Source organism: Podarcis melisellensis (genome assembly GCF_964234715.1).
Source record: "Podarcis melisellensis genome assembly, chromosome: 2".
NCBI lineage: Eukaryota > Metazoa > Chordata > Lepidosauria > Squamata > Lacertidae > Podarcis > Podarcis melisellensis.
Genome location: NC_138529.1, coordinates 104,253,017 through 104,279,753, shown reverse-complemented (window position 1 = coordinate 104,279,753; position 26,737 = coordinate 104,253,017). Strand labels below are relative to the sequence as shown.

Below are 26,737 nucleotides of genomic sequence, written 5' to 3'. Positions count from 1 at the left end.
CTAACCCAGAAATAGTACCTCGGGTTAAGAACTCTGCTTCAGGATGAGAACAGAAATCATGCCACTGCCGTGTGGCAGCAGCACGAGATCCCATTAGCTAAAGTGGTGCTTCACTTTAAGAACAGTTTCAGGTTAAGAAGAGACCTCTGGAACGAATTAAGTACATAACCAGTGGTACCACTGTACAAAATGCAGAGGCCTGGGGTCAAGTCTACAACAATAAACCTAAGTGGGGGGAAATCAGCTGATCTTCAGTCTAGGCCAGGGCAGGTCCAACTTTTCATGCCAAGTGGGCCACAAATGTACTTTGACACAGAACTTGCAGGCTGCACACTACCTTGTCATGCAGGTGGGTGGGGAGTGAGGCCAAAATCTGGTGCCCCCGCAGCCCTCATGTTGCTTTCCCAAAGCCTGCTATGCGAGGCAGGGCTTTGGGAAGGAGGTGTGAGGCTCTGGCAGGGTCATAGAGTCATCCCATCTCCTTCCCAAAGCTGAGAAAGCAACAACTAGGCTTTGGGAAGGAGAAAGTAGGACTCTGCCAGACCCGTCACTCTTCCTCCCCAAAGCCCAGCAATTCGCTTACATGGCTTTGGGAAGCCAGCCTGATGGCCGAACTGTGTGTGTGTGTGTGTGTGTTTAATGTTGCTGAGGGCCACCAAAATGCTTCAAGGGCTGCATGCCAGACCGCCCTAGTCCATGCCTTTATGTTGTTGATCTAGCCCGTTAGGTCCAGTTGTGACCGACTCTGGGGTTGCAGCGCTCATCTCGCTTTACTGGCTGAGGGAGCCGGCGTTTGTCCGCAGACAGTTTTTCCGGGTCATGTGGCCAGCATGACTAAGCTGCTTCTGGCGAACCAGAGCAGCACACAGAAACGCCGTTTACCTTCCCGCTGGAGTGGTAGCTATTTATCTATTTGCACTTTGACGTGCTTTCGAAGTGGAGATTCGAACCGCCGACCTTCTGATCGGCTTGGATCAGGTTTAGATCACAGTGCCACCCAGGCTGTGAATCATTAGAATCATATAATTGCAGGTTTGGAAGGGACCACGAGGGTCAACTTGATCCAAACCACCCCACCCCCCGCACGACAACCCGGAGATTTAAGAGTCTCATGCTCTACTGACTGAGCTATCTCATTACTCTAAAGCAGGGACGTTCAACTCCCAAGAGACAATGATCTACTCAGAATGAAAAAGTGACGGTGATCAGTTTTTTGGGGGTTCAGGTCAAAGTTGTCGACCCTTTTTTAGGGGGGCCACGGGCAGCTGTTTGGCCACTGTGGGAACAGGATGATGGACTTAGATGAGTCTTTGGCCTGATCCAGCATACTCTATGTTCTTATGAAAGTTTGTAGCACAAGTGTGTATTCAGTCCCTGGCATCTCTAGGCAGGGCTGGGAGAGAATCCTGTCCAAAACCCTCGATAGCCACTGCCAGTCAGTGTAGACAACAACTGAGCTCTGTATACGGCAGCTTCCTATGTTTGGTAGATCTTGCTAAGAATGGAAACCAAGGAGTTATTTCAGGAATCCTCCTCCTTTTGATTCTCTCTCTTTCTCTTAACTCCAACCGCCTCCTCTCTGCAAAGGAAGCCTGAAAGAACTTGTCGTTTGTTTAATTTTTATGAAGAATTTTCAACAAACACATAGACTACACACTGAGTAGTCCCCATGGCCCACCACCACCAATATTTTTTTTTAAGCATTTCAGCACACTTGTTGTGGGTTGCCCTGACCATGAGCCCATGGTGTTGTTGTGGTGGTGGTGGTGTTTTCAAGTCACAGCCATTTCCATGTGTTGAAGTGGCAATAACGATTGGAAGAATGGACGTCTTCACCAAGTTCAAGCCAAACTCAATGGACCCAACTCAGTTCTAATTTCTGGGGCTTCGGGGCAGGATTCCAATATCAGAGGGCTATTTTCCTGGCTAGGGAGCAGATGCTGGGAATAAACAATGGGGTGGTTTTCTCCATCATGTATTTTGTCTAGCCAGGGTCAGGAATTGGGTGATGGACTTGAGGTTGGAATGCTGCGGACAGACACCTGGAAGTAAATCACATAGGAAGCTAGTTGCCTTGTACAGTGGTACCTCGGGTTAAGAACTTAATTTGTTCTGGAGGTCCGTTCTTAAACTTAATCTGAGGTATCACTTTAGCTAATGGGGCCTCCTACTGCCAGAGCACGATTTCTGATCTCACCATGAAGCAAAGTTCTTAACCCAAGGTACTATTTCTGGGTTAGCGGAGTCCATAACCTGAAGCGTATGTAACCCGAGGTACCACTGTATTAGGCAAGACCATTGGTCCATTTAGCCCAGTATAGTCTACTCCATGGGTAGGCAAACAAAGGCCCAGGGACCGGATACGACCCAATCGTCTTCTAAATCCGGCCTACGGATGGTCCGGGAATCAGTGTGTTTTTACATGAGTAGAATGTGTACTTTTATTTAAAATGCATTTCTGGGTTATTTGTGGGGCATAGGAATTCGTTCATATTTCCCCCCAAAAAATATAGTCCAGCCCCCCACATGGTCTGTTGAAAAAGTTTGCTGACCCTTGGTCTATTCCATTGGCCCCAACTGCTGGGTTGGGGCTGTATTTAAGTCTGTTTCTCTCTACTGGAATAATTTTTAGGTGCTTTAATTCACAGAATCAAAGAATCGCAGAGTTGGAAGGAACCCCCGGGGTCATCTAGTCCAGTGTTTCCCAAACTTGGGACTTGCTTTTGGACTACAATTCCCATCATCCCTGACAGCTGGTCCTGCTGGCTAGGGATGATGGGAGTTGTAGTCCAAAAACAGCTGGAGACACAAGTTTGGGAAACGCTGATCTAGTCCAGTGCCCTGCAATGCAGGAATCATGACCATGTCAGATGGCCATCTGACCTCTTCTTAAAAACCTCCAGTTGTTGTATTGCTTGTGTGTTTGCTGCCCTGGGCTCTTTTTGGGGATGGAGGGCGGGGTATAAATAAAATAAATAGACAGCAACACGCAGATACCTTGTTTTACGAAAAGAAAAATAAGTGAGTCCTCAAATGCATGATTGGGTTAAAGGTGGGACCCATATCTGACAAAACTGAAGGAGGTCTGCTGTAGCTTTCCGGAGTCATTTTGCATTCATGCTAGTGGCTCTTTTTAATTGAGAGATACTGGGGATTGAACTTCTGTATGCCAAGGAAGCATTCCTCCAGTGAGCTGCCGTCCCTGCTCTAAGCTTCAGTGCACATAACTTTGATGATTTCTGCAAAGTGAACACGCACAGGTTGCATTGTCAGCAGACCCTGGGCCAGACTCCACAAAAGCAGTTCATGTTCTTGAGCCCTAAAATATATCCTTGGGGGGGGCGAGGAGGAGTGGAGGAGGGAGACCAATTTTAAATTAGCCATTTCCTCCTCCTTTTTTGTTTGTTAGAGATTTTATTGATTTTTCATTTTCAAAACAAATATCATACACTTCAGGTTACAGACTCTGCTAACCCAGAAATAGTGCTTCAGATTAAGAACTTTGCTTCAGGGTGAGAACAGAAATCGTGCTCCGGCGGCAGTGGGAGGCCCCATTAGCTAAAGTGGTGCTTCAGGTTAAGAACAGCTTCAGGTTAAGTACGGACCTCCGGAACGAATTAAGTACTTAACCCGAGGTACCACTGTACTAAACATTAGTTTTTCATTCCACCCCCCTACCCCCCATTGACTTCCCTCAGCTTCCATTTCTGCTTTATTACATCAAATGATACATTCTGCTGTTTAGCCATTTCCATCTTCTATTCCGAATGAAAAAGGTAAGATGGGTCAGGATTATTATTTATTAAATTTGTATACCGTCATTCCCCTTCATGGATCACTGCCTTGTCGTGGCGAAGGGGCTTGAATAACTCAGAGAAGCTATGAGCTATGCTGTGCAGGGCCACCCAAAATGGACAGGTCATAGCTGAGAGTTTAGACTAAATGTGATCCACCTGGAGAAAGATCTGGCAAACCACTCCAGTATTTTGCCAAGAAAACTCCATGGACATAAAAAAAGGAGAATCTTTGAGAAGAAAGTGAGAGTTTCCAAGGCGTGCGCTGATTCACGGAGAGTCGAACCCGACCAAGACGACTAAACAACAACATACCGCCCTTCGTTTGAAGACCACAGGGCAGTTCACAACATAAAAATACAAACTGAGAACACAAAATGTACAATAAGGCAAAAGCAAACTGGGAACAGCCCACCAAAGACATTTACAAGGCCATAGAATGTTAATCAGCCAAAGGCCTGGTCACAAAGAAATGCTTTTACCTGGTGCCTAAAGATAGATAATGAAGGTGTCTGGTGAGCCTCCCTGGGGAGAGCGTTCCACAAGCAGTGAGCCACCACAGTAAAGGCCTGTTCTCGTGCTGCTGCCCTCCTGGACTCCCATGGAAGAGGCACGTGAAGGATGACGATCGCAGGGTCTGGGGCAGTTCATATGGGGAGAGGCGGTCTCCCCATAGGAAAGTGTGTACATAGGAAAGAAACGAAAGGCTATTTCATTTATTGAGCTATTAATGTTTTCCATCCTGCTTTCTAGAGGAAATCAGAATGCCTCCCAAAGTAGCTGACAGCAATTAAAATTCAGGATGCAGTGCTTGCGGCAGACACTGCCTGTAATTGAAAATGAGACACAGGCGCTGCCCTCAGGCTTACAGAATAAATGACAAGGTATACAAGGGAAGAGGAGTGGTGGGTAAAAGGCAGAAGGAGGGAGATCAGTCCGACAAAGCTAGAGGTGGGTGGTTAACAGATCTTTATTACATTTCCTCCCTCTCCCATCCTCCCTCGAAGGAACTCGGGTGGTTTAAAGCAGTGATGGCCAAACTTGGCCCTCCAGCTGTTTTGGGACTACAACTCCCATCATCCCTAGCTAACAGGACCAGTGGTCAGGGATGATGGGAATTGTAGTCCCAAAACAGCTGGAGGGCCAAGTTTGGCCATCGCTGGTTTAAAGCATTCTCCTGCACCATTTTACCTTCACAACCACCCTGTGAGGTAGGGTTAGGCTAAGCCCACATTCGCACCATACATTTAAAGCGCCATGATACTGCTTGAAACTGTCATGGCTCCCCCCAGAGAATTCTGGGAGCAGTGTCAGAAACTGAGCTATGACAGCTAGGAGCTAAATGGCACCTTAAACCTAGGTTATAGGCACGGCAACAGAATGTCTAGGGGTGTTTTTATAAGAATACAAAGCTGAAAGTGAATAAACAGCAGCTAAGATACTATGTTCATTTTTCACATGGTCTATTCCTTCCCCTGACTGCCCGCCCCCAGTACAGTGGTACCTCGGGTTAAGTACTTAATTTGTTCTGGAGGTCCGTTCTAAACCTGAAACTGTTCTTAACCTGAAGCACCACTTTAGCTAATGGGGCCTCCTGCTGCCGCCGTGCCGCCGGAGCACAATTTCTGTTCTCATCCTGAAGCAAAGTTCTTAACCCGAGGTACTATTTCTGGGTTAGCGGAGTCTGTAACCTGAAGCGTCTGTAACCTGAAGTGTATGTAACCCAAAGTACCACTGTATTCTTAAGAGGGTCTCTTCTCCAATCTTCAGAGAGTAGCTAGAAGCAGGGAGGCAGAAAAAGGTCCTCCTTTCCTTCCCCTCTGCAGTTTTAATCTGAAATCTTAGGCGCAGCACTGCACCCAGAGCTCAGAAACAGCCCGCGCTAAATGAAATTCCCAAATGTGCCTGGAACAATGGGAGTTCCCAACACTGTCTGGAAGCTGTAGTTTGTTGAGGGTGCTGAGGGTTGTTAGGAGATGCTTATTCCCTTCCCAGAGCTACAATTCCCAGAGTGGTTTAACAATCGGTCCTTCACAGTTCCCTAGGACAGGCAACCAGATATTTGGGTGTCCTGCATCGGTATTTGGGTGTCCTAAGTAGAGCTTTTGCATAAGGTTAGGCGATCAGCATGCTTTGCCAGAAACTGTACACACACACACAAACATTCTCTCCCCTTCTCCCCTTCATAATCGCATGACCCTGTAATTACAGTGTTATTATTGTCTGATTGTCCCTGGTTTGTTTATTTAGCTCCTCTTGTAATCTTCTAAAATGAAAATCAATTTTAAAAAGTATGTCTTTACGCAGATATGCAGGTGGGAGTTCTTGATCAAGGGCTTTGGAAACCACAGATAACTTCTGAAAGGATCAACAAGGTGAGCGCAACCCCTATCAGTCTGTAAACAGAGATAAGTCCCAGGTGTGATTTCAGTGCTCTGAAAACCAAAACTGGCATGGTTCCAGAAACAGGATAGAGGCCAGGTGTACCTGAAGCTTGTGTATGCCTGATCACAAATCCTGTTCTCCCTAAAATTAGCAATGGATATACCCCGTAGCCCTCAAGATGTTGTTCACACCATCTCCCATCAACCCAGCCAGGCCGGCTGAAATATACTCAGAGTCAAGTGTGGATTTCATGCTCTTTATTCAGCTCATAGTAGTGAGGAATGAAAGTTCCCCCAAAATATCTGCTTTATATACATTATTTACACAATGGGTCGCATGTGATTGGCTAATTCCGTGGGCCAGTCACTTCCACCTGGAGCTTGATTGGGTGGCTCCTGTGGACCAATCGTACTGCTGCATTGTTCTAGGACCAATCAGACTGCTGCCTTTTGGATCCTATTCAACTCAGTACATAACACCAGCCAATGGTCAAGGTAGATGGAAGTGGTAGTTCAATGGCTCCTGAATGGCCACAGATTCCCCAGGAAAAGGTAAGGAATAGCTAGGGAATCGGCATCCAGGTTGATTTTACTTTTTCCTTTCGTTTTTTAGCTGGAGCTGAATGACTACTGATTTAAATCCATCAGGCACTCCTCCACCCTGGAGTGTTGGGTAATAACCCCAGCTATTGAAATGCTCAGACCCTCCCAGCTCATTTTTATCATCCCAGATGTGCACAGATGTTTGCTCAGAAGGGAGCTGCCTGCCTAGTGCCACAAAGCATACTCACTGCATTGGGGGACAAGAATAATCCTGGTTCTCCTGTGCTGTTGTCTGAAGGCACATGAGGCATACAGGTCTGGATTTTTGTCTCTGCCTGGGTGGTAGAACTTCTAGGACCCCTGTGTAAAATGATAACTGTAAAAGGTAAAGGACCCGTGAACAGTTAAGTTCAGTCAAAGGCGACTCTGGGGTTGTGGCTGGCGCTCATCTCGCTTTCAGGCCGAGAGAGCCAGTGTTTGTCCACAGACAGGTTTCCAGGTCATGTGGCCAGCAGGACTAAACCGCTTCTGGTGCAGCTGGACACCATGACGGAAACCAGAGTGCATGGAAACGCTGTTTACCTTCCTGCCACAGCGGTACCTATTTATCTACTTGCACTGGTGTGCTTTTGAACTGCTAAGTTGGCAGGAGCTGGTACAGAGCAACGGGACCTCCCCCCTTCGCAGGGATTCGAACCGCCGACCTTCTGATCGGCAAGCCCAAGGGGCTCAGTGGCTTAGACCACAACATCACCCGCTGCCAGGACTCCTGTGTACCCCAGGTTCAGTAGTGGAAATGTAACTGATCAATCATAGAATCACAGAATTGTAGAGTTGGAAGGGATAATGAGGGTCATCTAGGAATCTTTTGCCCAACACAGGGCTTAAATTCACAACCCTGAAATTAACAGTCTCATGTTCTACTGACTGAGCTATCCCAGGAAGTTTCAGGCTCTCACAGAATAAACAGCCCTGAAATTTGATCTATGGATTTCGGAGCGCCCACATTTTTTGAAACGGGAAATTTTGCTCCTCTTCAGATTGATCTAGGTGTTACTACCATGCTACATTCGCCTCCCAAGTGCTGACCCACCCATTAGGTGGGCTGAAGCATCTGCTGGTGGGGTCACATGATGGCAACAGCGGCTTCCAACAAGATCTTGCGAGAGTTTCATGAGATCTCACTAGAAGCCACCCCACCACTGCAGCTGTGCGACCCCAGTAAGGGCGGCGTTGCTAAGGGGAGGGTGCAATTTCTCTTTTTGCCTCAGATGGCAAAACAGGACAGGCCGCCCTAGAATAGATTAGCATGCCAGTACAAAGTAAGTCCATTCTTAAGGAGATCAGCCATTCTGAAGGAAATCAGCCCTGAGTGCTCACTGGGAGGACAGATCGTAAAGCTGAGGCTCCAATACTTTGGCCACCTCATGAGAAGAGAAGACTCCCTGGAAAAAGACCCTGATGTTGGGAAAGAGGGAGGGCACAAGGAGAAGGAGACGACAGAGGACGAGATGGTTGGACAGTGTTCTCGAAGCTACCAACATGAGTTTGGCCAAACTGCAGGAGGCAGTGGGAGACAGGAGTGCCTGGCGTGCTCTGGTCCATGGGGTCACGAAGAGTCGGACACGACTAAGCAACAACAAAGTAAGTGCAGTGTATATTGTAAGTGCTCAGACCCTCATAGAACTGATGGTGGGGGTCGGGGTGGGGTAGTGAAATCACCACTTAGGAGCATATTAGGGTCAACAGCTTTCACTGGTTTTTTATTATTATTACAGTAATTTATATACCACTTAATGCTCAAATAGGCTCCCCAGCAGTTTGTAAGTGTGAAAACCAATTAACTACACAAGCAGTAAAATAGAAACATCCATAATTAGAATATGCAATGAAACCATCCCATTAAAACAACACGGTAATTAAAACGGGAGACTTGGGCTGAGAGATCAAGGGAATGCTTGCGCTAACAGGTGCATCTTCAAAAGCTGGTGGGATGCCAGTAAAGATCCCATCAACCAATTTTTTTTGTCCATTAATTAGTAGGCACCAATTTTAATCAGTGTGATTATGACTGAAGAGCATATTTGTTTATTTTTCAGACTCCGCTGGTCCTGATGTAACGGTGGCCTTTTCTTTTAACAGCAAATACCAGTACAGTGGTACCTCGGGTTAAGTACTTAATTCGTTCCGGAGGTCTGTTCTTAACCTGAAAATGTTCTTAACCTGAAGCACCACTTTAGCTAATGGGGCCTCCTGCTGCCGCTGCGCCGCCAGAGCATGATTTCTGTTAATAATAATAATAATAATAATTTATTATTTATACCCCGCCCATCTGGCTGGGCTTCCCCAGCCACTCTAGGCGGCTTCCAAAAGAATATTAAAATACTGTGATACATCAAACATTAAAAGCTTCCCTAAACAGGGCTGCCTTCAGATGTCTTCTAAAAGTCTGGTAGTTTTTGTTCTCTTTGACATCTGGTGGGAGGGCATTCCACAGGGAGGGCGCCACTATCGAGAAGGCCCTCTGCCTGGTTCCCTGTAACTTGGCTTCTTGCAGTGAGGGAACCGCCAGAAGGCTGGACCTCAGTGTCCGGGTAGAACGGTGGGGGTGGAGACACTCCTTCAGATATACTGGACCGAGGCCATTTAGGGCTTTAAAGGTCAGCACCAACACTTTGAACTGTGCTCAGAAACATACTGGGAGCCAATGTAGGTCTTTCAAGACCGGTGTTATATGTTCTCATCCTGAGGTACTATTTCTGGGTTAGCGGAGTCTGTAACCTGAAGCGTCTGTAACCTGAAGCGTATGTAACCCGAGGTGCCACTGTAGTTGCTCTTTCTTACTGTCATGGTACAGTTCTTTCAGTATCTCGGAAAGGCACCAGCCCTGAGGCTTGGGTAATAGCAGATTTCTTTGGAGTGATCATTCTGTGATATAATGTCTGTGAACAAAGCTGTATTGTAACTTCTTAATGAATTTTTTTTGGGGGGGGGGAATACTTGTTTTAAAATTCATTAACATCAATTCATCCATTTCAAAAGTAGGATTGCAATGTTTGATCTGCTAGATTATAAAATGCTTTGAATCTATAATCAAACAGTGGTTGGTTCAAACCAACCAACCAACCATGCATTATCTTTCCTACAAGTGCTTATACAAGCTGCAGATAGCAAGCACCATTTTAAAGAGGTATTCTCCCTTTTTTCTCACAAAGAAAAGAAGGCCTTACTTAAGATGCTACCAGCTGCAGCACATGTAAGGTAAAGGTAAAAGGACCCCTGACCATTAGGTCCAGTCGTGGCCGACTCTGGGGTTGCGGCGCTCATCTCACTTTATTGGCCGAGGGAGCCGGCATACAGCTTCCGGGTCACAGAATCATAGAGTTGGAAGAGACCACAAGGGCCATCTAGTCCAACCCCCTGCCAAGCAGGAAACACCATCAGAGCACATATGGTTGTCAAGCCTCTGCTTAAAGACCTCCAAAGAAGGAGACTCCACCACACTCCTTGGCAGCAAATTCCACTGTCGAACAGCTCTTACTGTCAGGAAGTTCTTCCTAATGTTTAGGTGGAATCTTCTTTCTTGTAGTTTGGATCCATTGCTCCGTGTCCGCTTCTCTGGAGCAGCAGAAAACAACCTTTCTCCCTCCTCTATGTGACATCCTTTTATATATTTGAACATGGCTATCATATCACCCCTTAACCTCCTCTTCTCCAGGCTAAACATGCCCAGCTCCCTTAGCCGTTCCTCATAAGGCATCGTTTCCAGGCCTTTGACCATTTTTGTTGCCCTCCTCTGGACACGTTCCAGTTTGTCAGTGTCCTTCTTGAACTGTGGTGCCCAGAACTGGACACAGCACTCCAGGTGAGGTCTGACCAGAGCAGAATACAGTGGCACTATTAGTTCCCTTGATCTAGATGCTATACTCCTATTGATGCAGCCCAGAATTGCATTGGCTTTTTTAGCTGCCGCATCACACAGTTGGCTCATGTCAGGTTTGTGGTCAACCAAGACTCCTAGATCCTTTTCACATGTACTGCTCTCAAGCCAGGTGTCACCCATCTTGTATTTGTGCCTCTCATTTTTTTTTGCCCAAGTGCAATACTTTACATTTCTCCCTGTTAAAATTCATCTTGTTTGTTTTGGCCCAGTTCTCTAATCTGTCAAAGTCGTTTTGAAGTGTGATCCTGTCCTCTGGGGTGTTAGCCACCCCTCCCAGTTTGGTGTCATCTGCAAATTTGATCATGTGGCCAGCATGACTAAGCCGCTTCTGGCGAACCAGAGCAGTGCACAGAAACGCCGTTTACCTTCCCGCCGGAGCGGTGCCTATTTATCTACTTGCACTTTGACGTGCTTTTGAACTGCTAAGAGGGCAGGAGCAGGGACCGAGCAACGGGAGCTCACTCCGTTGCGGGGATTCGAACCACCGACCTTCTGATCGGCAAGTCCTAGGCTCTGTGGTTTAACCCACAGCGCCACCCACGTCCCTGCAGCACATGTACACATCATCTAAAAATAAAGGGGAAAGCATGATGCTTCATTTGTATTATTTGTATCAATATACAAATCTGTACACATTTAATAAGTTCATTAAGAAAAAAATAAACCATTGTTCAGCTTTAGTATATATATATATATCAGGTGATAGGCCTAGTTGAAAGGCCTTTGGCATCTCAAGCTGAAAAATCCCAGGTATCAGGTGGTACGAAAAATATCTGGCAGAGATTCTAGACAGTCACTGCCTGTCAGAATAGACAACAGTAAATGGACAAATGGTCTGATTCAGTATCACTGCATGTATTCATCTTCATGAGAGTCAGGCAATTAGTCAAGTCAGATTTATTTATGTATCCACTTCCTGCAATTAGTGCACTCCAAGTAGGCTTGCATCAGATATAAATGCATCATCATTCATTCTCTCTAACAGAGAACTCAGGTGGTGAGGGCTGACAGTTTTGCAACCAAAATGGGGCCAAGTGAGAAACGAGAGAGAGAGAGAGAGAGAGAGAGAGAGAGAGAGAGAGAGAAATTGGCATCCTTGGAGTATCTACAAGGTTTTTAGTACACTTTTTAAAACATCATTATCATCATATATTATTTACTTTGTTGACCAGTGGTTTCCCCAGCCACTCTGGGCAGCTCCCAACAGAATATTAAAAACACGACAAAGCATCAAACATTAAAAACTTCCCTAAACAGGGCTGCCTTCAGATGTCTTCTGAAAGTCAGATAGTTACTTATCTCCTTGACATCTGATGGGAGGCATTCCACAGGGTGGGTGCCACCACCGAGAAGGCCCTCTGCCTGGTTCCCTGTGACCTCACTTATCGCAATGAGGGAACTGCCAGAAGGCCCTCGGAGCTGGACCTCAGCGTCTGGGCAGAACGATGGGGGTGGAGACGCTCCTTCAGGTATACAGGGCTGAGGCCGTTTAGGGCTTTAACTGGTAGTGTGATAAGTAGGGAGACAAACAGTAGGTGGCGCTACAGCAATGACAGACAGAGCCAATTGATTCTAAATTTGCCCCCATCCTTCTCCCTGCTGAGTTCTATAAGGACAACACTGAAGCTAAAGAGGAAGATTATTTCAGGCAGTGCCACCTCCTGGACTGGTTGTAAGTAAAAAGTCAAGGGTTTGGCTGAGGTTGGTGGAGCTGTGACCCATATACCCTGTTAGACCAGCCTCCACTGACTAAATCCCAACAGACCAACGAGAACAGAATAAGGGCCAGAGATGGAATATCTCTATAGCTAGCCATAGCTAGCTAGTTGGCTGAAACCATATGAAACTATCTCTAGCATTTTCTTTCTGGCCCCACTCGTTTCCTCTAATAGCAAACTCAGGTGGTTGAACGCCGATAGAATTGGAGCCCAAAACTGAGCCACTGAGAAACAAGAGGAAGGCATGTTTGGATGAGCACAGATGGAAATGTCAATGCTATTGTTTTGAAGGCAACCCAAACAGAGAAATCCCTAATGACGCCTGAGCATGTTCAGTTGCTTCAGAAGGTTGAGTGTCATTTGGAAAACCAGGGTGTGGGAGAGCGAATTGGTGTGTTTGAATGCCTTGCAACCTAACAGCTTCCTAGAGGAGGGTAAGATGAGGCAGCTTGAATCCTGACCAGGAACACTTCTGTTGGGTATGAGGCATGGGCGTAGCCAGGATTTATGTTAGAGCAGTGCTGGATTTATGTATAAGCTAAACAAACTATAGCTTAGGGCCCCACTCTCTTGGGGGCCCCAAAAAAAATTCAAGGGGAAAAAACCTTTCCAAAATATAAGATAAAAAACAAATAAAATAAAACCTACATACAGCAACAGTATTTCGTGTTGTGTAGGCTCCTATGGTGTAAGTAATAGGACCTATTAGGTCCATAAATTACCATATAGCATATATTCAACACAAAAAAGAGCGACAATTTGTTGTTGACAAAGGACAGCTGGACATATATAGGGCCTCATTACCTTCAGTAGCTTAGGGCCTCATCAAACCTAAATCCAGCCCTGTGTTAGAGGGGCAGGCTTCATTAAATAGTTTTACTGATTTACTTAATTGGGGGGCAGCTGCCCCACCGGCTACGCCCATGGTGTGAGCCTGCAAACCTACCACACTCACATTCCATAATAATAAATTTTCCTTCAAAACACGGCTAACCAAAAAAACACAGGACAAGCAATGCTAGCAATCAATACAGTCACAGTACATTTGCCCAAACTAGCATTTTAAACGTTATTTAATTGACTTGACACATTCAAAATCCCTTTGTAAGTATTAGTAGCTGCTTAATGCTTGAAACACTCTCCTACAGAATGAGGTTTTGCGCATCGTTCAACATTAAGAGTTCACGAGCTACAATAATCCAACACTATTTTGGCCCCAGCAAGCATTCGGATCTAACGAGCGCCTGTTCAAATTGCAAGCAAAATATGTTGGCTACTGGGATGCACATGAATGCCTCAAAAAGAGTCACCTGGGATATGTGGTGGTGATGGGGGGAACCTAAACAGCTCTGCGAATCCACTCTCAGTAATATTCACGGGTGAATTTTCCTTAACTGTTTGCTGAACTTAGCAGTTGCAGGTATCTCTCACTTGCTTCAAACAGAATATTCCAAGGCGATGCCAAAGGTGTCTTAAGATGCACGAAAATAGAACATGATGGGGCTAACACGTTTATTCCTGACTGAGAGGTGCGTAGGACAAAGCACTGGAGGAAAGTCTGGAGGCTACATACTTTTGCAGGGAATCAAAGTGTATTTTACTCCTTCCCACGCAAATCAAACTTTATTTTTAGTTCAATCAGCGTTTTATTAATCGCTGCAGCAAAGTTAATTGCTACTACTCAGTTTTAAGGTGGTGGGATGCAGTTTTAATTAGTGCCCCCCCCCAATCTTTATGTTTTTAATGGAATTTTGTACATCACTTGCAATGGTAGTTGTGTCCTGGACTGATGATTTATTTACCGTACCAACGAAGTATTGCATTTTCATGGGTGGGTAACAATTCCTCAGCAGTGATCTCTGCTGTCTGGTTTTTAAAATGCAAGGTTTCTAGTCCTTAAAGCTGTGTTTGAAAGTATAATAGCAACACACTGTGAAATCTCGGAAACTCGAAGAGAGAGCCGAGTAGGATTTTTGGAAGTCAGTGGGTAGAACCTCAGATAAAACCATGAAAATTTGAAAATATAGACAGATTTTCTTAAGGGGCATGGTTTATGCTTTTGTCCCTCCCCATGTCCTGATTCTGGGCTTCCCGGGGACACCAGGTTGGCCACTGCGTAGGACAGAGGATGCCAGACTAGATCGACTCTGTGGTCTGATGGTGCAGAGAGGGCCCTGCTCATGTTCTCTTTCAACTGTGCAGCTCAAAGCCAAACGTGCAGAAGATGCTGCTGATGCAGAAAGGTACAATATGGCCTGGGATTGTCGTGATCCCCTGGACTGAACCATCTGCAGATGGCAGATCTCTTGCCTGTGCACAGTGGCGTAGCGTGGGTTGTCAGCACCCGGGGCAAGGCAAGTAATTTGCGCCCCCTAACCCGTGGATTTTAGTAGGGGCAGAGAGCTGCGAGTGCGAGCACCCCCCCCAGATGTTGCGCCTGGTGTGGCCGGCCCCCCTGCACCCCCACGCTATGCCACTGCCTGTGCAAGATGCCTGGACCCCTCCATCAGATGCATCACAACCCAAGTCATGATGTGCCACAGGTAGACCTGTATGTCTGAACTAAAGCCTGCCCTGCTTCCGTTTTCACCAAGGCTATTGGAAATCACAATTCCCTATGCAGGTCTAATCAGAAGAAGGCCTCCTTATATTCTCAAATAAGTATACAGTGGTACCTCGGGTTACAGACGCTTCAGGTTACAGACTCTGCTAACCCAGAAATAGTACCTCGGGTTAAGAACTTTGCTTCAGGATGAGAACAGAAATTGTGCTCCGGCAGCAGCAGGAGGCCCCATTAGCTAAAGTAGTGCTTCAGGTTAAGAACAGTTTCAGGTTAAGAACAGACCTCCAGAATGAATTAAGTTCTTAACCCGAGGTACCACTGTACAGAATATTATTATTATTATTTTTTAAAGTACAATGGACCAATACCGTTACAGTTCTGGAAAGCAAGTGAAAGCAATTGTAATAAAAAGCAAAAATTTGTTTCTGATTTGTGTGTGTGTGTGAACACTCCCCCCTCTCCAACCACACATATACACAAAGAAAGACTATGGCGGAAGACTACCAATTTGTACTCAGATAGCTGGTGTGTGTGTGTGTGTGTGTGCGTGTGTGTGCGCAGTGGTGTAGCATGGGGGGTGCAGGGGGGGCCGGCCGCACCGGGCGCAACATCTGGGGGTTAGGGTTAGGGGGCGCAAATCCACGGGTTAGGGGGTGCAAATTACTTGCGTTGCCCCGGGTGCTGACAACCCACGCTACACCACTGTGTGTGTGTAAGTGTGTGTGTGTCTTATTTTCCAGCAACTCATACAGCGGAGGATAGGGGTGGAGTGGAGGAATCAAATTTTAAAAATCAATTCATTAAGATGGCCCCTTGCCATTTCCACACCCTACACAACTACATAGACTCAGGACAAATTGCAAGAAGCATTTAATCAGCGAGGGAAAGACAAGGAGGGAATCAAGGAGGGTAACAACCTGGAAGGCACTGTTGTGAGATGGAAGAATGTGTTTGGGGAATGCTTTGGGAAGCATCTGAGGCTGCATCCGACAAAATAACCTTGAAGGGGGGGTGGTTTAAGCCCAAATGACCTCCTCCAAGCCCCCCTAAGACGCTGCGTTGGCCACCTTTTGAGCAATTCACTCCGCGCTTCATTCAGAAACCCGGCGCGTTCTCCTAGCCCGTTGGAAACGAATCGATGCGCCTTGCATTGCTCATTGGCTCTGGCAAGGCCCCAGGCAAGCGAGGAGGCCTTTTACTACTCGCTTGCGGGAAAGTCGCTCTGTAACAGGGAATCCGCATCGCGTGCACGGTTCCCAGGCGGGCGGCGGCGCCCTTCCTCCCATCCTCCTTGCGCAGGGATGCCAAAAAAAGCAGCAGCCCGGGTCCTCCCTAGCATATTAACCAATCGCCGCAGGAGAGGCGTCTCGGAGGATGCTCTGCAGCCAATCCGGCTGCGTCATGATGCTTCTGGTACCTGCGGTGCTGGAGGGGGGGGGGAGAGGAGGGAGCCCACCTCGGCTGTGCCAAAAGCTGGTGGTGGAAGCTGCAGGCAGGAAGGGAGAAGGTAAAGCGGAGCATTGGTGGGAAGAGGAGCGGCTGCCCTGCTTCCCGGGCTCCCTTTCACTCCGTTTGGCTCAGATCACGGCTCTTTCCAGAGACTCCTGCAGCCAAGCTGGTGCCAATTAATTGCTCTGTTGTCCTTTGGGCACAGGACTGCCATACACAAGGCCTTGCAGAGCCAGGCAGAGGCCCAGGCCAGGTAGATTATGTGGCCCTCCCCTTTTTTAAAGCCATGGGATAACTGAAGCCTTATAAATAAGTAAGTAAGTAAGCAAGTAAGTATATAAATAAATTTATTTATTTATACTTATATAAATTTATATTTATATACTTTATATTTATAAATTTATAAATAAATTGCAACCCCAGAGTCGGTCACGACTAGACCTAATAGTCAGGGGTCCCTTTAACTTTATATAAAAGGGACGTGGGTGGCGCGGTGGGTTAAATCACAGAGCCTAGGACTTGCCGATCAGAAGGTCGGTGGTTCGAATCCCCGCGAAGGGGTGAGCTCCCGTTGCTGGGTCCCAGCTCCTGCCAACCTAGCAGTTCGAAAGCACGTCAAACTGCAAGTAGATAAATAGGTACCGCTCCGGTGGGAAGGTAAACAGTGTTTCCATGCGCTGCTCTGGTTCGCCAGAAGTGGCTTAGTCATGCTGGCCACATGACCCGGAAGCTGTACGCCGGCTCCCTCGGCCTATAGAGCGAGATGAGCGCCACAATCCCAGAGTCGGCCACGATAGGATAAAGGACAAGTAATAACAATAATTCTTCCTTCCCCTGGAGCAATTCACTGAAATGCTCCTCCCACTTTCTTTGCCCACATATACAGTGGATACATTCGATAAGCCATTTGCGCACAGCTCTGGTGAGAAGCATCATTTCACATAAGAACACAAAGGCAAGAACTGCTGGATCAGGTCGAGGGCTAGTTCAGCATCCCATTCTCACAGTGGCCAACCAGATGCCTGCAGAAAGCCTGCAAGCTGGACTCGAGCACCACAGCCACTCTCCCCTCCTATGGTTTCCACCAACTGGTATCCAGAGGGAAATGGGTGGTGCTGTGGTCTAAAGCACTGAGCCTCTTGAGCTTGCCAGTCAGAAGGTTGGCGGTTCAAATCCCCGCGACGGAGTGAGCTCCCGTCGCTCTGTCCCAGCTCCTGCCAACCTAGCAGTTAGAAAGCACGCCAGTGCAAGTAAATAAATAGGTACCACTGCGGCATAAATGGCGTTTCCGTGCGCTCTGGTTTCCATCATGATGTTCTGTTGTGCCAGAAGCGATTTAGTCATGCTGGCCACATGACCCGGAAAGCTGTCTGTGGACAAACGCCGGCTCCCTCGGCCTAAAAGCGAGATGAGTGCCACAACCCCATAGTAGCCTTTGACTGGACTTAACCATCCAGGGGTCCTTTACCTTCACCTTTTACCTTATTCAGAGGCAAACTGCAAGTAGATAAATAGGTACCGCTCCAGTGGGAAGGTAAACAGTGTTTCCGTGCGCTGCTCTGGTTTGCCAGAAGCGGCTTAGTCATGCTGGCCACATGACCCGGAAGCTGTACGCCGGCTCCCTCGGCCAATAAAGCGAGATGAGTGCCGTAACCCCAGAGTCGGCCACGACTGGACCTAATGGTCAGGGGTCCCTTTACCTTTAACTCTAGCTATAGCAGGGGTCAGCAAACTTTTTCAGCAGAGGGCCAGTCCACTGTCCCTCAGACCTTGTGGGGGGCCGGACTATATTTTGGAAAAGGAATGAATTCCTATGCCCCACAAATAACCCAGAGCTGCATTTTAAATAAAAGGACACATTCTACTCATGTAAAAACACCAGGCAGGCCCCACAAATAACCCAGAGCTGCATTTTAAATAAAAGGACACATTCTACTCATGTAAAAACACACTGATTCCCGAACCGTCCCCCGGCCGGATTTAGAAGGCGATTGGGCCGGCCCCGGCCCCGAGGTCTTAGTGTGCCTACCCATGAGCTAGATTTATGAATAGCAGGAGTCTCATTGCAATCAAAGCAGAGACATCACCTTGCCAACAAGGTCCGTATAGTTAAAGCTATGGTTTTCCCAGTAGTGATGTATGGAAGTGAGAGCTGGACCATAAAGAAGGCTGATCGTAGAAGAATTGATGCTTTTGAATTCTGGTGCTGGAGGAGACTCTTGAGAGTCCCATGGACTGCAAGAAGATCAAACCTATCCGTTCTTAAGGAAATCAGCCCTGAGTGCTCACTGGAAGGACAGATTGTGAAGCTGAGGCTCCAATACTTTGGCCACCTCATGAGAAGAGAAGACTCCCTGGAAAAGACCCTGATACTGGGAAAGATGGAGGGCACAAGGAGAAGGGGACGACAGAGGACGAGATGGTTGGACAGTGTTCTCGAAGCTACCAGCATGAGTTTGACCAAACTGTGGGAGGCAGTGGAAGACAGGAGTGCCTGGCATGCTCTGGTCCATGGGGTCACGAAGAATCGGACACGACTAAACAACAACAACAACATTGCAATCAGGTGGCTCCGGGAGCCCTCTCTAAATGCTAACACTTCATTTTCGGTTGGCGACAGAGGTGGTAATAATACTACCTCTGGGCATTTAAGTAGCATATTTCCAGTGTTCAGGGCGCTTCCTATAAATTGCATTGATGCTCCTCACGACAGCCTTGCAAGGCGGACCAGTGTCACCATTCTCCCTGTTGCGGGTGAGGGCTAACGGAATCTGAGCAAATAGTGGCTTCCCCAGTGAGGCTGAGCCCAGGGATTCCCCAACTCGCACTGTATGCGCTGTGTCAGCTCTCCTGCAGCTGCTGCTCCATGGAAATCTATTAGTAGCAAGGGGGACTACGGAGAGAGTTGCATCTGGTAATAATCCAAGCTGTGCTTTCCAAAAGTGGCAAAGGGAGACAGGAAAACAGAGCAAGAAGAAAACAGGGCTCTAGCACCACCTGGTGGTTACAATCCAAAGCTGGCCATGTCTTAAAAAATAATAATTTATTTATTTTTGGCCTTGTTTTCCTTGGGGCTAGTTAACAAACCTATTCCAGCTCGGTTCATTTCCACAACAGGGTCCTGTTATCCAGAATTGCAACCTAATTTTTACATCACCATGTCACATGGAAACCCAACCTCCATTCCCTCTGCTACCCTGATCAGTCTACCCAGAGCCGGCCCTATCCCTAGACAGAGTGAGGCCATTGCCTCGGCTGGTGGATGCAGGAGGGGAGCAGCAACGGCCTCCTGTTTCTCTTCAGTCCCCTGGTTTGCGCCATGTGGCCTGATCTGCCCCTCAGAACTACCTTGCTGCCATTAGGTAAGATGGAAGCCATTGCCCCATTGCCAGTATAGGAATAGGTAGAGGTAAAGGGACCCCTGAACAGTTGTGGCCGACTCTGGGGTTGTGGCGCTCATCTCGCTTTACTGGCCGAGGGAGCTGGCGTGCAGCTTCCAGATCATATGGCCAGCATTACTAAGCTGCTTCTGGCAAACCAGAGCAGCGCACAGAAACGCCGTTTACGTTCCCGCTGGAGTGGTACCTATTTATCTACTTGCACTGGTGTGCTTTCGAACTGCTAGGTTGGCAGGAGCAGGGACTGAGCAACGAGAGCTCACCCTGTTACAGGGATTCGAACCTCTGACCTTCTGATCGGCAAGCCCTAGGCTCTGTGGTTTAACCCACAGCGCCACCCGCGTCCTGGTATAGGAATAATAAGATTCAATTGCCCGCCCGGTTGGCTTCTGTATGTGTCCTGTTGTGAGGCAGCAAAATATATTGGGCTCGCCCTTGTCAGTCAGCCGTTGTTCTGAAGGGCCACTTCAAGAAAGGAGTGATGTGAGATGGGCTTCAACTTTTATCTCCTAAGCCTAACGCTTAAAAAACAAGTTACATTCCCACAAATTTCTGCTTTTTATGGTTGGCAATTGGGGAAAGAGGAGGTATGGTCTTTCTGGAGAGCCAGATTTGGTCATGAGATGCTGTTTTTGATTCCTATTGTGCTGCGTAAGTCCTTGATGGGAAGGATTAGAGTGGTACCTCGGGTTACATACGCTTCAGGTTACAGACGCTTCAGGTTACAGACTCCACTAACCCATAAATAATACCTCGGGTTAAGAACTTTGCTTCAGGATGAGAACAGAAATTGTGCGGCGGCGGCAGCACAACGGCAGCAGGAGGCCCCATTAGCTAAAGTGGTGCTTCAGGTTAAGAGCAGTTTCAGGTTAAGTACGGACCTCTGGAACAAATTAAGTACTTAACCTGAGGTACCACTGTATTGTCTGAAACTCTGGATAGCTGTCAGTGCTAACAGCCCTGAAGTAGATGGACCCATGGTCTGACTCAGTATAAAGCCTCTTCCAACATAAAATTACAGGCCTCCATTTCAGCCTTCTGAGGGCTGTGTGTGGATATAGCCCTATTTGTTTGACATGAAATATTTCTTTCTGAGTGTGAGATCTGAATCTTCTCGGATCACAATTTGAATTATTTCAGCACACTGGGGACGTGTACACGCCATACATTTAAAGCAAAATACTTTCACCGAAGAATCCTGGGGCCCTTACTTTGTTAAAAGTGCTGGGAATTGTAGTTCTGGGAGGGGTAAGCGACAGTTCCCAGCATTCTTGGGAGCTTTTGCTTTAAATGCATGGTGTGTACAGCTATCTGTTCAGTGCTGGCCCTACCATTGGGTAGCAAACGGTTCATGTTGTTTCTTCGTTATTAAATTTTATTTATACTTTTCAGATATATACATTTCACTGATTTTACAATCATATTGACATTTTAAAACTCGACTTCCTTCCCCCTCTTTTTGCGGTTCCTTAAATTTATTTTGAATATCCAAATTAACACAACTTACTCATTTATTTATCATACTCTCTCTCTCTCTCTTACGTAGCTGCAGGTTATTACAATAATCCTGCCAGTGTTTTAATCTGTTTACAATTTATCTGTAAATATTCAATAAACCATTTCCATTCTTTTACAAAAAGTTTGTTATCGTGATTTCTTATTCGTCCGGTAAGTTTCGCCATGTCTTCCTTTGCTGGGACTTCTTTCCATTTGGGGGCAAGTAACGTTCTTGCTCAGAAGATCAAACCGATCCATTCTTAAGGAAATCAGCCCTGAGTGCTCACTGGAAGGACAGATCCTGAAGCTGAGACTCCAATACTTTGGCCACCTCATGAGAAGAGAAGACTCCCTGGAAAAGACCCTGATGTTGGGAAAGATGGAGGGCACAAGGAGAAGGGGACGACAGAGGACGAGATGGTTGGACAGTGTTCTCGAAGCTACCAGCATGAGTTTGACCAAACTGCGGGAGGCAGTAGAAGACAGGAGTGCCTGGCGTGCTCTGGTCCATGGGGTCACAAAGAGTTGGACACAACTAAACGACTAAAGAACAACAATAACAACAACGTTCTTGCTCATGCAGTTCATAGTTCAATGTATTTTTATTTAATTTTACAGCAGGGAGGTGGGGGAAAAGAGAGTTAAGGGTGAAATTTTCCTGCTTCAGGTGCGACAATAACTTGGCCGGCTTTGGATCCGCGGCACTTTGACTTACCGTATTTTTCGCTCTATAACATGCACCAGACCACAAGACGCACCTAGTTTTTGGAGGAGGAAAACAAGAAAAAAATTATTCTGAATCTCAGAAGCCAGAACAGCAAGAGGGATCGCTGCGCAGTGAAAGCAGCAATCCCTCTTGCTGTTCTGGCTTCTGGGATAGCTGCGCAGCCTGCATTCGCTCCATAAGACGCACACACATTTCCCCTTACTTTTTAGGAGAGAAAAAGTGAGTCTTATAGAGCAAAAAATACGGTACTGGGCATGTGGGTGGCATTTGCTTCTCCACCTCAGAAAATATCTTACACCTGCTGAAGGCTATGGAAAGGAGAAATGGGGAAGAGTTTGCAAAGATCTTGTTATTTCCTTGCAGAGACTGAGCTCCACCTCCGTTGTGAGCCCGCTCGCTGGAACTGGAAGCCTGCTGAGGCATGAAAAGGCCTGGCAAAACGGCCTGTCTGGTTTCCACCACCCTGCGGGACCCTCTGCTGAGCCTTGTTACTGGCTAGCACTTCAGCACGTAGCTCAGAGGGGAAACAGCTGACCCTGTCAGGTCTCGGAAAGGGAAGCTGCTCCACAATGCAATGTGACAAAAGCGGGTGGCAGCCGCTAGGATAGCCCCGAGAGCAGTGGTGGTGGCGGCGGCAGCAGCGGCTGCAGCAGCAGCATAAGTACCAGAGATCAGGAAGTGGGTTGCTGGCCTCCATCACTTGCAAGCACTGCCCTTGCTGATAGCCTTACATGTATAAACCAGCACTGTATTAAAGGATGGGGAGATCTTAGGCAAAGCTATATTCCTTCGCCATTCCCCCAGAAAAAGCAGGGTGATCAGTTACTGCAGGTCGGCTTCCTAAGGAGAATTCAGGGAACGTAAGAAGAGTGCTCACTGGATGGACAGACAACAAACAATATTATTAATACCCAGTAATGCTTTGCCAAGAAGAATATCGGTTTCTGCACTCTGATGTATATTATTACCAGTGCTTTTTTTTCTGGGGGGGACGCAGGGGGACAGATACCCCTAAACATGTCTTGAATCCTTGTACTTCTGTCTCATTTAGTGTATCCCCCCCCCGATTTGAACTATAAAATGGTGATTTTCTCGAGTCAAAATGAGAGTACCCCTAAACATTTTTTAATAGAAAAAAGCACTGATTATTACCGTAAAAAACAACAACACGAAGATTGGATTTCAGGTAATTTGGTTGTAGCCCTGGCATACCACCAGTTAATGCAACAGGCTAACACCTTGGTCTGTTGCAGCAAAAAACGAGAGAAAGAAATGTGCAACGCCTTGTGGACTTAAGAGATTTCTCATGTGAGCAGGAGTCCACTTAAGGACCAGGATTTCAGGCCCAGGGAATGAGTGTGGTTCTCTACCCATGCTTGGCGATTCTCCCCAAACTCCCTAGGCTACAGGTTTGGATAGTGTCGGATGCCACGCCTAGAGCAAATCTGATGGAGGCATGCAGAGCACTGCCTGTTCCCTGTTCCATCCATGCTGGATCCGTTTCAGTTCTTGTGGCCTGAGGATGTGGATAAGCAGTGTGGAAGCAGTGTGGTTCCTTAGGCCTGGCTGTAGGGAACTGACTGGATGGGTCCAGGGAAGAGGGGAAGTACCATCTGCCTTGAAGGAGGCCATGGTGCACACCCTCCTTAACAAGACCTCCCTGGATTGCCCAGTAGTGAAAATCCCCTTTGGGGACAAGGATGTTTGGAGAAGGTGGTGGTGATTCTCCACTTTCAGTTACACTTGGAGGGTAACGTGGGCTGAAAAAGGTTCCCCACCTTTGTCTTAATCAGGTTCATGACGTGAGTGTTGTATGTGTGTGTCACCAAGCGGCCTAGGACTTGCCGATCAGAAGGCCGGCGGTTCGAATCCCCGCAAGGGGATGAGCTCCCGTTGCTCGGTCACAGCTCCTGCCAACCTAGCAGTTCGAAAGCACGTCAAAGTGCAAATAGATAAACAGGTACCACTCTGGCGGGAAGGTAAACGGCATTTCCGTACGCTGCTCTGGTTCGCCAGAAGCAGCTAAGTCATGCTGGCCACATGACCCGAAAGCTGTACACCAGCTCCCTCGGCCAATAAAGCGAGATGAGCGCCGCAACCCCAGAGTCTGCCACAACTGGACCTAGCACTCTGACCACAACTTACAAATACACAGGTGTTGGGGAGGGGAAATAAATCTTAATCAGCATAGCTCAATGGCGACAGAAAAGCAAGAGTCCATGATATCAAATGCCAAGATTGCCAACTGACCAGCTTCTGTGTCTTTAATTGCACCTGAAACTGCAGAAATCAGCAACTGAAACTGTTTAGCAACATGGAGAGAGAACCTCTGAATGCCTGCACGTTTGGCTAGTTTTAAAGTTGGATGTACCATGGATGGGGGTGCTGTGATGTGCCAAACAGAACATAGCCTAACCGCTGTTTATGCTTGACAATTCCTGCTGTCCATGGCAGGCAGCAAATAATAGGATTTATTGAGCCCTCTGGTGGTCTGCATTTACAGGATCAGAATTTGAGAAACTGATGCAGGGTTCCAGCCGTTCAAGGTCTGATCAAGAGCTGCAGTTTCTGCGCATGGTCATCTGCATTTGCATGCAGTATACCTCTAAATAACAGGAGCAGGGCCCGTAGTTCAGCAATAGTTCATCTGCTGTGCACACAGAAAGTTGCAGGCAGCATTTTCAGGTAGGGCTAGGAGAGACTCCACTGCCGGAGGCTATATGCCTCTATCCTGCAATCTCTTTTCGCTTTGGGCGCGCGCGCGACAGGAAACACACACAAAAAAAAACCCCCTCGCCGCTGCCACCAAAGTTCCACACGCAGCCATTGGCTCGCAGGCCTGCAATTCCCAGAGCCGGAGTCCGGCCCCGCCCACATAGCCCCGCCCACGGACACGCCCCCTCACATCTCCTCCTCCTTAAGCCCCGCCCTTCCGCTTCTTCCTTTCCTTCCCCTGGAAGAGGCAGAGAAGGAGGGAGGGGGGGTGTTTTCGCGCTCTCTTCGGGCCAATAGGGAAGGGGGATCCTTTCCGGGCGGCCGGTGGTGTTGGTGGTGTTCGCTCTCGTGTCGCGCTGTAATGACGGCATCGCTCTCCTTTCCCGGAAGCGGAAGGCGGTTGGGATGGAGAAGGCGCTGGCGCTGCAGGGGCGGCGAGTCCGGGGCTCGGGCCCGTGAGTGCGGGGCGGGGATGGCAGGAGCCCCGGGCGACCCCAGCTCCTCCCTTCAGGGGCCCGGCGCCGGGGAGCGCGCTTTGGCGGAGCTGCTGCTGGAGTTCTCGAGGGCGCAGTACCGGGCCCGGGATGGAGGGGGCGGTAGCGGGGGAGGCGGAGGAGGAGGAGGCACCTCGGCAGGTGGAGGCAGCGGCAGCGGCGGGGCCGGCAGCAACGCCAAGGTGAGCCTGAGGGGTGGGCTGGGCCCGCCTCGTTCAGCCCCGCTCTGCACGGCCCTTGCCTTAAACCGCCCCCCCCCCCAGGTTGCTACTGATCCCTCTCCTCTGATAAGTGCATGACTGGCACAAAAACAAAAAAATACACTCCCACTGGTGAACAATTTCTTCCAGCTTGGAGATGCCTTTCATTATTATTCATTATTATTATTATTATTATTATTATTATTACCCACCGACCATCAAAGGCATAAGCAGGACGGCAGCCTGACATTCCTCTGCCCTGCCTGCAACCCAGACGCAGCTGAGAATTGTTTTATTATTTGTACTCAGCCCACCACACTGGGTTTTATACTCTTGCCTTTCCTCCACCCAGCGGGATCAAGGCATTCGCTTACAGATAAAAATAAGAACTGCTAAAAGCATTGGGGGGAAACCACAACAAAAAGAAAGATAAAAAAATCTGAGAAGTGTTTTTGTGTTGCATTTTAATTGCTGGACAGAGAGGAGGCCGTATTAGCAGCAAAAGAGGGCATATTTATAAAGATGTGTCAAATCCATTACGGCGTAAGCTTCTGTTGCAGTACAGATCACTCTGATACGTGAAGACTTGTAGTTGGGTCAATTTGTAATTTACTGTGAACCAATTTTGGAGCCATGCTTTGGCTGAAAAGAGTGGATAGGTGAATCAACATCTGTTCTCTGCAGCGTAAAATTCCTGTCCATTAAAAGAGATCCCTACACGATCCCTGTTAATACTGCAAAGCTTCTCCCTTAGTGCAGTTGTTTTAAAACGAATCTTTATATGGGAATTTTCTGGGTTTCTTGTATGGTGCTTCATTGCAAAATAAGCCATGGGAAAACAGAATAGGAAAGGAAGGTGGGGTGGAGAGAGAAGGTACTGTGTTGCATGAAGTCATAACTTCCCGAACACAAGTAGACAATACTAGCATCCCTGGTTACTCCATGTCTATACTCCCAAGTGTACAATCGGATTCTGCATGGCCTTTGTGGGTTGGATGTGCTTCATTGGTGCACCTTGTCCTCGTTTATAGAGTAACCTAATGCTCACGTGGTAAACATTGCAAGTTAAGTGTTTCCCCTGTCCAAAGGTTGCCAGATAACCGGAATTCTAATGATAAGAATTTCAAATGCTGCAAGTCCATTGGGATAGATGCCAGCTATACAGAGGGTCTCATTATTGGATTTTTGAGGCAGCAAACTTTTCCTTAAGATCAAAAGTTTTGCTCCACACTTGCATTTACAGTGGTACCTCAGGTTACATACGCTTCAGGTTACAGACTCTGCTAACCCAGAAATATTACCTCGGGTTAAG

General features: G+C 47.5%; 1 protein-coding gene and 1 long non-coding RNA gene across 4 annotated transcripts in view; both read left to right on the top strand.

Annotated features, from left to right (window-relative positions):
• The first annotated feature begins 12,152 nt into the window (after positions 1 to 12,152).
• On the top strand, positions 12,153 to 14,980 carry LOC309365390. The gene is made up of 3 exons (XR_014166094.1): positions 12,153 to 13,911; positions 14,585 to 14,701; positions 14,872 to 14,980. It is a non-coding gene; the product is annotated as an uncharacterized lncRNA (long non-coding RNA).
• A 10,053-nt stretch (positions 14,981 to 25,033) lies between these two features.
• Positions 25,034 to 26,737, top strand: part of MTMR14 (myotubularin related protein 14) — an 84,534-nt gene continuing 82,830 nt past the window's right edge. The window contains exon 1 of one of the 3 annotated variants that reach the window (XM_081901975.1): positions 25,034 to 25,407. In XM_081901975.1, coding sequence (XP_081758101.1) covers positions 25,093 to 25,407 — 315 coding nt within the window. In that variant the 5' untranslated portion in view covers positions 25,034 to 25,092. The remainder of the gene's footprint in view (positions 25,408 to 26,737) is intronic. The other 2 variants (XM_081901974.1, XM_081901976.1) reach the window with 2 other exon arrangements.